General features: G+C 40.2%; 2 protein-coding genes across 2 annotated transcripts; one reads left to right on the top strand and one right to left on the bottom strand.

Annotated features, from left to right (window-relative positions):
- Positions 1-7602: 7602 nt before the first annotated feature.
- Positions 7603-8049, bottom strand: LOC138883579 (uncharacterized). Its single transcript, XM_070164274.1, has one exon. It carries the CDS (start codon positions 8047-8049, stop codon positions 7603-7605), a length of 447 nt encoding a protein of 148 aa, XP_070020375.1.
- A 1292-nt stretch (positions 8050-9341) lies between these two features.
- On the top strand, positions 9342-11216 carry LOC138883580 (uncharacterized). Its single transcript, XM_070164275.1, has 3 exons — positions 9342-10133; positions 10534-10748; positions 10865-11216. Exons 1-3 carry the CDS (start codon positions 9342-9344, stop codon positions 11214-11216), a joined length of 1359 nt encoding a protein of 452 aa, XP_070020376.1.
- The last annotated feature ends 716 nt before the right edge of the window (positions 11217-11932 follow it).

Consider the following 11932-nt stretch of genomic DNA (forward strand, 5'->3'; position numbering starts at 1 on the left):
TTGCCTCATTCAACCTCCTTTGAGTTCCAAAGAGGGCTTTGCATTATCTTCCAGAATAATCTTGTGCATATAGAATGCGAGGCTTATCCCCAGAATATCAGCAAAGGTACATCCAATTGTCTTTTTCCGCTTTTGGAGCACGACCAATGTGGCATCAACCTGCATGTTAGTAAGACAAGAGGAAAGAATAACTGGCAAAGTTGAACTAGGGCCTAAGAACTCATACCTGAGGTGTGGAGGCAACGACTTCAACTCCAACACCGGAGGTTCCTCAATTGAAGGATTTGTTGGTGGAGTCTTCCTATTTTCAAGATCCAAATAGAGTTTCCTAGGCTCATAAGAGTAAGAGCTCATTCCATGTAAATCATTCACGCACTCCACTTGGCCTTCATCCTCATTTACATCAAGATTCAACAATATTGCCTTTAGATGGTCCTCCACATTGATCATTGCACTGGTATCATCAACTATCATTGCCGTGACAAGGTCCACAAAAGAGCACACCTCAGAACTGTTAGATTGCTTTATTAACTTGCACACATGAAAGACCACTTTCTCATCACCCACCCGGAAGGTGAGTTCCCCTGCTTCCACATCAACTAAGGCCTTCCCAGTAGCAAGGAAAGGTCTTCCCAATATGATTGGAACTTCATAATCTACCTTAAAATCCAATATCACAAAATTAGCTGGCAAGATAAATTTGTCCACCCAGACAAGAACATCATCAATACCCAATGGTCTCTTCATAGTTCTATCCACAATTTGTAATCTCATGGAAGTCGGCCTCGGTTTCCACCCAAAGTCTTAAAAACTGAGTAGGGAATCAAGTTGATACTTGCCTCCAAATCACATAGAGCTTTAGCAAAGTCCGCACTCCCAATGGTGCAAGGAATAGTGAAAGCACCAGGATCTTTAAGCTTTGGGGCCATTGAGTGCACTATTTCACTAACTTGGTAGGTCATCTTGATAGTTTCACAATCCATGGATATTTTCTTTGTCACCAAGTCCTTCATGAATTTAGCATAGCCCGACATTTGCTCTAGAGCCTCCACCAAAGGCATATTAATGGATAAGCTTTTTATCATGTCAATAAACTTTTTAAACTGTTTCTCATTTTTCTACTTCGCTAGTCTTTGAGGATAAGGTGGAGGTGGCCTTGGAAAAGGATCCTTGGCTTTAGGCACAACCGGTTCCGGCATGTCTATTACGTGTTCCCTAGACGGGTTCAAGTCATCCTGAGTCTCCACCTCGGCATCGTGAATATCTATCCTCACTTCCTCATTCATGTTCTCATCGATCACATTTTTAACCACCAAAGGAATTTCATCTTCTTGCAACTCAACTTCATCCCTCAAAACTTCTTTGTGCTTAGAGACATTCACATCACTGCCTCATCCACTTCTTGTAGTTACCGCCATAATATGATTGTTCCCACTTTTTGGGTTAACTACCGTATCACTTGGTAGAGCCCCCTTAGGGCTAGTATTCAAGGATTGTGAGATTTGGCCTAATTGAACCTCTAAGATTCTGATTGAAGTATTATGGGAAGCCAACTGAGCATCAGAGTCCACATTCTTTCTCATCATCTGTTCAAACATTATTTCAATTCTCCCCATTTCGTTGCTGGAAGAACTAGGACCTTGGGGTGAAAATGGGGGTGGATTGTTCGGTTATTGATACATTGGGGGCCTTTGAAAGCCTTGCCCTCGATTTCCTTGATTTCCATTGTTCCAACCACCCTCATTGTTGTTACCACCCCAATTATTATTGTTGTCATTCCAATTACCCTGGTTGTTCTGATTGCCCAATTAGAATTTTGGTTGTTGTTCCCCCAATTACTATTCCCTTGTTGTTGTTGATTGCCCCAATTGCCTTGGGGTATCTATTGTTGTTGGTTGGAAGAATTGCCCCTTTGGCCTTAATAGTTGTTCACGTATTACACCTCTTCATTCTGCCTATCATAACCATCATCTTGGAATCCACTACAATCATTGTCAAATTGATTCGAACTCCCTTAGTTCTGTTGACCTCTTTGTCTTCTTTTGTTCACTAGCATGTTGACACCCTTCGAAGCATTTACGTGGCACGGATTTTGAACTTGTTGTAACTGTGCCTTAGCTAGCTGGTTCATTGTTGTTGTCAGCTATGCTAGAGCTTGCCCATGATTATGTAGCTCTTTATGCAAGTGAGTGACCGTGGGGTCACCCTGGGGCACATTGGTTCTACTTTGCCAAGCGGAGAACGTGTCAGCCATCTAGTCAAGAATGTCATAAGCCTCATCATAAGACAGCTTCATGAAATTGTCCCCGGCAAGTTGGTTCACTATGTATTGGTTCGTTGTGTTAATGCCCCGGTAGAAGGTTTGTTGGATCATTGCCTCAGTCATATCATTGTTGGGACATTTCTTTACCATGGTTCTATATCACTCCCAAATCTCGTGTACTGGTTTGGTGGGCTTCTGCTTGAAAGCTAAGATCTCATCTCTCAATACTGCCATGTGCCCCGGTGAGAAAAACTTTGTACTGAATTTATCCACCAACTCATCCCAAGTAATGATGGAATGGTTGGGAAATCGTTCATGCCAATCCAATGCCTTACCTCTAAGTGAAAAAGGGAATAGTCATAACCAAAGTGCATCCTCCGACACATTAGTTTACTTGCTCCCCCAATAGGTATCCACAAAACCCTTGAGTTGTTTGTAAGCATTCTGATTGGCAGCGCCCGTGAAATACCATGCTGCTCCAGCAATGTCAACATCACATTGGTAATTTGAAAATTGCCTGCCCGGATCCAGGGTGGGACAATTGCACTTGCATATCCTTGGTTGGGAAGTACTCGAGGAGCCACTCTTGGAGGTAGCAGGGAACGATCTGGAATATTATCATTGGCCTAGTGGCCTCTCCTTTGGCTTTGAGGTACAATAGGAACCTCATCATCAACATTGTCATCTACCTCCTCCCCCGGCGGAAGATCTCCAAGAGGTGCGTTGTTTGCTGCCATTTTGTACCTGAAGTTGTGACACACACAAATTAGTAACACAGAAGGAAAGAAGAACAATACACAAAACTATTTAGATATATAGTCAAAACTGTTAGATCCCCGGCAACGGCGCCAAAAAGTTATCGGTGCCAACCCTGCACTACTACAAAGTAGCGAAAGTGGTCGAAGCAGCTTTTACCCGAGATGGTCGGGATCGATTTCCACAGGGAGCTAGAAATGGGAATTGGGTTCCTATCTAAATTAGAGATGCGTAATTGCTCTTGATTACTCTTCCAAACATCATTGATCTATTGATTACTTCTAATATTATGCTCATAAGATGCTAAATTAAGCTAAGAGTAAGCTAAGAGTAAGATACTTGAAAGGTTGTCTAAATAGTTAAGGAGGCACTAGGGAAATGACTTTCTCCTAGGTGGATACTTGATGGGTTCTCGAGTCTAAGGTAAGGTTGTCATGTTGGGGATTACGATATAACCAATGCACTAAACTTCTCACTCTATACCTCTCGGCAGTTTGAGTGATTTTGCCCTAATTGACTTTCTCAAGACCAATTGGGTATGGTAATTTGTTCACGCAATTTAGGTTCAAGCCGGGTATTACTATCTCTAGGTTTACCCCTTTAATTGGGGCTATCAATCTCTTGAATACACCCCAATTCCTCGTTGGACTAATTTTCCTAGACTCGAGTTCTCTTTCTCAAGAAAAACCCAAGTCAAATAGGCACAAATTAGTGTTTGCAACCACTAATTGGACATGAAAAACACAAATTAGTCCAAATATCAAACGCCCATAGACATTCAAGCCTTAAAACTCAAGACCCATCAAATACTCACACTAGGGTTGAGCCAGAACCTTAGCTAATGGGTCTAGCTACTCATGATAATATAAGAAAACAAAGAAGTAGATGAAGAAAAACCCATAAGATTTAATTACAAGCTAATACTTGAAGATTCAATGATAAAACTACTCAAAAATTACTCAAAATGGGTAAGAAACACTGTTCACGAGTGCGGCTGAACGTTAGATTACAACTGATAACCTAAAAATGGGAAAAGAAACTATTTATACTAGGTCGAATTTTCTGGACAAAAATACCCCTGGGGGGTAGTGCGGTCCGCACAAAATCGAGTGCGGCCGTAGTGAGGCTTCTTGGCTTTAAACTTTGCTCTCTGAACTTGGCCACCGCGGGCCGCACAAAATGTACCGTGGCTACGGTGGCTTCTATTGCGGTCCGTACAAAAAGGACCGTGGACCGCACTGGCATTGATTCTCCAATGTCCTACCTCTCTGAACACCTACTTTGCGGACTGCACAATATCGAGTGCGGCCGCGGTGAGGCCATTGCGGTCCGCATAAAATGTTTTGCGACCGCAATGCTTGATTTTCCAAAATTTGCACTCTCTGAATCTCTTCACTGCGGACCGCACCAAATGGAATGCGGCCGCAGTGGACCTTTTGCACTGTGTTTGGACTTGTTCTTGGTACTTGTGCATGTTTCACTCCTTTTTGAGCTAGTTTTGACTAGTTGTCGCCTTTTTGACCAAACCCTACAAACAAGTACAACATGTAAGCCTTTGGGACTATTTTGTAAATATTTTTAATCAAAACTCAAGTAAGAAGGAGTGTAAAATGAACCATAATCCTTAGTTATCAGCAGCCAGCTCTTGTTTTTGGCACATCTACTCCTTCAGCATTCTTCTTCATGGTAACCAGAGGACCATTAGTGACAATGTCTCACAGCTCATAGTCTTCTCCAATGATGTGATCTCTCATCCTATTTTTCCACCAAGAGTAGTACTGGCCATTAAAGAGTGGAGTCCTAGCAGTGGATTGCCCTTCCTAGTTTCCAGGTGGTGCGCTCATCTTAATCTGTTCCTAAGGTGTTATCCCGTTCAAGGATAACCTGCTCCGATACCAATTGATGTTTTAACTTCAGTACCACACAAGAGGGGGGGTGATTTGTGTGGTGTCCAATTTTTTGCTTAAACTGATTATGGAATGACCTAGTTCTTCTAAGTGTTCCTTAAGCTACTATTGCTGAAATAGTAAATGTGGAGAGTAAAGAACACAAGTATTTTATGTGGAAAACACCTGGCTCAAAAGAGTGGAGTCCTAGTAGTGGATTGCCCTTCCAGTTTCCAGGTGGTACGCTCATCTTGATCTGTTCCTAAGGTATTAGCCTCTTCAAGGATAACCTGCTCTGATATCAATTGATGTTTTAACTTCAGTACAAAAGCGGGGGGGGGGGGGTGATTTGTGTGGTGTCCAATTTTTTGCTTAAACTGATTATGGAAGGATCTGGTTCTTCTAAGGTTCCGTAACCTACTATTATAGAAATAGTAAATGCGGAAAGTAAAGAACACAAGTATTTTACGTAGAAAACACCTGGCTCAAAAGGTGAAAAAAATACGACCTACTTCCCAGTAGGATTTTTCCAAACTCTCCACTAAATCACTGAGCTAAAATTGTATTTACAAAACACTTTTGTAAACCTAGGACTAACTCTAATCTCGTTGTAGCAAACAACCTCTAACTGTTGCGCCAACTTCAAGTTAGCTCTAACTTGAATACTCTGAGTACCTATTACAATTGTCTCTAGATAAACCTGAAAGGTACAATATGAAAACACCTACTACAATTGAACTAGAATAAAATACAAACACTTGCAACTGGTTCTTCTATCTATTTCATGTAGCTTCAGGTTTGCACACTTGAATCACACACGAACTGCTTGCAAAATGCCTTGCTATTTTACTCTCAATTCATGTTTAACTTCTGCGTTTGTGCGTTACTTGTAAAATGAGAACATCCTGCAATATATAGAGTTAGTAGATCAAGAAATAACTAGCATTCTAATGCTACTCTTCCTTGGTGGAAGAGTTCTAGTTGATCTCAACTTCTAACTCCTTCCCTATCTTGGACAATGTTCTCTTTGAATAATGAGTCCTTCTCCTTATCAATTATGCAATTTTCGATCAGGAGATATCAAATATGCCAAGTTAAGCTTATCTCCTTCACATGCATCTCACATGCTCGAATCTGCCCGTTTCTATGCACCACAAGGGATGGACATGGTTCATGCTTGAGCTTCCTTTGTCAATCTTCAAAACTAACCTTCACTTGGGCCAACACACTCCATTTTGTTGTGGGGTGTGTACACATGAACCTTGGTGGACTATACCAAGGGATTGAAAGAGACTTTTGCACTCAGAGTTAAAGTACTCAGTACCATTATCACTTCTCAAAATCTTAACTGAAGTATCAAATTGTGTCTTTATTAGAACAAGGAATTGTCTCGAACATACAATCACATCATTTTTGAGTCTAACTAACTAAATCCAAACCATCCTACTACAACCATCAACGATAGTAAGGAAGAATCTAAAACCATCATGAGTAGGTATCCTATAAGGACCTCATACATCAACATGTATCAAGTGAAAAGATTTATCAGTACTGGATAGACTTTTAGGAAATGGCAATATTCTTTGTTTAGCTAGAGGACAGATTGTTCATTCCTTTATTCTACTACTACTTGTCTTAAAACTCATGTTAGGAATCTGTTTCACCACTCTATCAGGAGCATGTCCAAGTCTGCCATGCCAAATCTCCAGGTCCTCTTATTTCCCATGACCAAATGCTACTTGTACATCTGCAACATTTGCCTTAATCATCTTCTGCTACAGATTACATAGTCCTTCCAGCTCCATACCAATCCCCTCCACCTTCTTTGTGTGAAGGTCATGCAGTATCCAAAAATCAGGATAAAAGGACAAAAAGTATCTTAGGTCCTTTGTCAGTTTTGAAACTGATAACAAATTGTATTTGAAACCTAACACATACAACACATTTTTAATGGTTTCTTCTTCACCAATTCTGCATTCACATGTGCAAGCTATGTTCAAATATTTTCCATTTGGTAAGTACACCTTTGTATCTATACCGGTGCCATTACTATTTACTTTATTTAGTAATTTCTTATTATGAACCATATGATTGGTGGCACCAGAGTCCACTACCCAATTTTTGCCTTTTTCTTTCTCTCTATTCTCTACTGTGTCATTTGCAACAAAAGTATTGACCATTCCTGTAAGCTCCTTCATGTGATTACCAGCTTGTCTTTGTTGATCAAATTCAATATCTGATCATAATGCTCCTGAGTGAATACTATGCCTTGTCCTTGCACTGTGTTTACTGTAGGCTGGTTCAATGTATGTTGCTTCTCTTATGTTACTACTTAGCTGACTGGTTCCCTTGTATCTGTTGCATCTCATGTGCTATCAAAATTTCCATAGGTCTTTGTTGATATCCACTAGTCTTCTTCCTCATCTTGAAATCTGGGGGATAACCATGTATATTGTAGCAGTTATCCGTAGTGTGTCCTTTGTAATTACAGAAATCACAATGCAAATTGTTCCTTCTAGGTCTATAATTGTTTCCTGAGTTCACTCCTCCTTTGTTGTTGAATAGTTCAACTCCATCAGATAGATCAACAGCGTGTGTGAATTTTCCCAAAGACCTTTGACTCTCTTCTGATATCACCATGGAGTATGCCTTGTTAACACTTGGAACTGGAGTCATCATCAAAATCTAGCTTCTAGGCTAACTATAGGACTCATTTAGTCCCATCAGAAACTGCAGTAGCCTTTGGTATTCAAAATGCTCAGCATCACTTTTTGATTCTGGGCAATTACATCCTGGGCAGGGCATAAAAGCATCATATTCTTCCCAAAGGTCTGTCAATTTAGCAAAGTATGCTGAAACTGAAGAGATCCCTTGGGACAGTGTATCTATTTCCTTGTGCAAATAGAAGATCCTAGATCCATCAACCTTATCATATCTATCCTCTAGATCTGTCCAGTCTTTGTGTGCACTAGACTTGTGCATGATTCCACTAAGTAGCTCATTACTCACAACATTCATGATCCAAGATAACACTATAGCATTGCATTTTCCCCATAATTCATATAAGGATTTATCAAATTTATCATTGGTGCATCTCCCGTCCACAAAACCTAATTTACTTTTACCAATTAATCCTATTTTCATCTATCTACTCCATAGTGCATAATTCTCAATGCCTTTGAGTTGAATAAAGATTAACGAGCTACCTGGTGTATCACATAGTTGTAAAAATAGAGGATAATGATGACAATGGTGATTCCCGTACTGTTTCCAAAAGGTGTTTATTCGACAATCGCCATGGATGTCGAGAATTGAAGAAGTTGTGATAGATCTTAAAAACTCTTGTCTTGTGTTTTGATGATCTAACAAACTTATAGATAAGAACCAGATAGGGAACCTGACCTACTTGGATTGCTGCAAACTTAAACGGATTCCAGCTAAGGATGAACTGCTACAGATTCAGGAGCTAGGAACCGATCAAGGACCTAGTGCTCCTGTGGTTCCTATGTAACAGTACAAAGTCATGTGGACACAGCTGGAACTGAAGTGACTGACGGCACTGTTTCTGCCGCACTGCAATACACTGTTAGCCACTCACTCACTAACCAAATAAAGCACTAATATCACCTCAAGAGATGTGATCAAGATGTACCCGATGAAGCTTCATACAAAGACATCACTAGAAGGTTTCTGTTTCTGATTCAAGCTTTTGCAAAAATAGAAAACTCATCATCCTCTCAAGCTTGAAGAACAAGGTTGAACGCCACTACAGACCAGTTCCTAAAAGATTGATTGTTGTTGTCCTAGTTGAGTTGTAACCTTGTTATTGTACTTACTATATCTCCTAAATCGCTTACTTAGAAGCATACTGATTAGGAGTCCTCTTGTAAATCCTCAAACTCGCTGAGTTTAGGTTGTGACTAGATTTAGTCATAAAGAAAAGTCATTGTAGTTGTAGAATTGCAAAGTGGCTTGGGGTGATAGCACCACAAGTTAGAAAAAGCCTTTCTAACTAGGATAGTCACAAAGTGGCTTGTGGTAAAGGTACTACAAGTTAGTTGAGTAAATCCTTTGCAATCGGAAGTATTGTAAAGTGGCTTGTAATAGGTAAGATTACAAGTTAGTAAATTTAAAAGCCTACAGGTGTAGGTCATAGTTTTTTGATCCCCTTGTGCGGAATTTTCCACGTAAAGATCCTCTGCCTCATTTACTTACTTATTTACTAAGTGCTCTCAGCAGAAACTTATAGAGGACCAGGTACTCTAAGACTTGATGGACCCATACAAACTATCAATTGGTATCAGAGCGGGTTCCTCCTATCAAGTTAACACCTAGGAAGGATCCTCATGATGGCTCCACTAAATTTTGAAGAAGGTCAATCCATATACCACCCACCCAAGTTTGATGGAAAATGCTATTGGTGGTGAAAAACTAGAATGCATGATTTCATCATGACTGAGGATTGTGAGCTTTGGGATATTTTCTGCGATGGTCCATTTGTTCCAATCAAGACCAGCGGAGAATACACTGAAGGAGACAAGAAAGCATTGAAGAAGAATGCTCGTGCCAAGAAAATTCTGGTATATGGTTTGGAACCTAATGAGTACGACATAATCTCTACATGTGACACTGCCAAGGAAATATGGGAGACTTTGAAAATAGCTTATGATGGAACTACACAAGTAAAACAAGATAAATCTAATAGTGATGATAGTTCTATGATGGCAGTTGAAGGCGAGGAGACTGGATATGACTCAATGCTTGATTTGATGGGGGAATCAGACAATGATGAAGACAATGGCGGCGAAGAGGTAAACTTCAGGGATGTTCAAAAAAATCTGAAATCCTACTCTACAAAAAAAAAACTCATGTGTTTAGCTGATGTTTTAATTACTGCATTTTGTAGTCTTGCGGAGGATAGGGATTCCTTATTCTTAGAACTAGAAAAATCTGAACATACTAGGAAAGACTTAGTGGCTGTAATTACTGATCAAAAAAATGCCACTGAAACTCTTAGAAAAGAAAAGAGTGATCTCTTGGCAGAAGCTGCTGACCAAAGGAAAAAAATAGTAGAGCCCTTGACTAAGTCAAAACTTGAAAACCCTGAAAGAGGAAAGGAGATAGTTAGTGAGGAATATGTTAGGCTTGAAGAAGAGGTGAAGGCCTTGAGATGTAGGATGAGCACTGAAATTGAGAAAAATGAGCTCCTCCAAGCCAATCTAGAAAAAGTAATGAATGACCTTGAAAAGTCTCTAAAGTGGACCTGGTCCGTAGAGGCTACCACTGCCTTGTTCACTAATGATAGTGAAAAAGGGCGGGGAGCAGGGTTTTCAAGGAAAAATGATCCTTACAACCCTCACATTAAGAGCTCCACTGCATCCGATAACTGGCCTCGGACCCATGTGGGAACACTGGGCACTCCAAGGAAGGGTCCAGGCCAAAAATCAATCAGTACCAAAAGATAAAGTGGTTGCTGAAACTGTGATCACAAAAGAGGGACCAGGTTCCACTCATAGAAAACACACATTACCTGCAAGACTAAAAGAGATCTTATTCATCCTTTTGGTTACTACAAGGGACCCAAACTTGTTTGGGTTCCTAAAAATAACTCCTAAAATTCTTGTGCAGGGGACAGTGAAGGGAAGTGGTCAACAATGGTTCATGGATAGTGGATGTTCGAAACACATGATTGGGAACACCACAAACTTTCTTTGTCTAAAAGACCTGCAGGGAGGGAGTGTATCCTTTGGCAATGGAAAAAAGGGGTACATTCTTGGAGTTGGAAAAGTTGGGAAGTCACTCACTCACTCTATTGAAAATGTGTACTATGTCAATGGACTTATGTACAGTCTCCTGAGTGTCTCTCAAATTTGAGATAAGGGAAATGAGGTGGAGTTCTTGTCCAAAATATGTACAGTCACTGACCTTGTCACTGGTGAAATAATCCTGGTGCCAAAAGATACAAGAACATCTATGTTGCTGATTTCGAATCTTTACAGAGTAGTGATCTGAGTTATCTGAAGGCGGTTGACGATGATGCTGAACTATGGCACAGAAGACTGGACAACGCAAGCTTCTCTCTTCTGAACAAACTAATTCAGAAGGACCTGGTTCATGGTTTGCCTCTGTCACAATTCAAAACTCAAAAAGTCTGTGATGTCTGTGCTAGAGGAAAATATGTAAAGTCCTCCTTTAAGTCAAAAAGAGATGTGAGCACCTCAAAACCACTTGAGCTCTTGGATGATTATTTTGTGTGGACCTATGAGGGTGCAAAGCAGAGGAGGAAAGAGATACATCGTGATCATGGATGACTATTCCAGATTCACATGGACTATGTTTTTCAGAACAAAAGATGAAACGACTGAAGTATTTGTGGCCTTTGAGAAGAAAATTCAGGTGAAGATGGAGTCTAGAGTTGTATGCATTAGATCAAATCATGGGACAGAATTTGATGATTTCTGCAATGAAAATGGTATCTCTCACAACTTCTCAGCTCCCAGAACTCCTCAGCAAAATGGTGTAGTAGAAATAAAGAACAGAACTCTGGAAGAAATGGCAAAAACAATGCTGATTGACAGTGGACTTGCAAAAAACTTTTGGTCTGAAGCTGTCAATACTGCCTGCTACTTAGTAAACAGGTGCATGATCAGATCAATTCTGAACAAGACACCATATGAACTACTGAATGGAAGAAAACCCAAGCTGGCCTATCTAAGAACGTTTGGATGCAAATGTTATGTTCTCAACAATGGAAAAGATCAGCTTGGTAAGTTCAATGCCAAAAGTGACGAAGAAATATTTCTTGGCTATTCTTCTCAAAGCAAGGCTTACAAGATATATAACAAGCGCACTCAATGTGTTGAAGAAAGCGTCCATGTTATCTTTGATGAATTTGACCCATCATTTGAGAACAACGCTGAGGAAGATCAAGATGGAGAACTGATAACTGTGATTTCTACATGTTTTATACCCATTCTTACCAAATCTTTGTGCATTAACTGCCATAAATTAGTCCCAAAATGCTTAC

This window comes from Nicotiana sylvestris, chromosome 12, assembly GCF_000393655.2.
Source record: "Nicotiana sylvestris chromosome 12, ASM39365v2, whole genome shotgun sequence".
NCBI lineage: Eukaryota > Viridiplantae > Streptophyta > Magnoliopsida > Solanales > Solanaceae > Nicotiana > Nicotiana sylvestris.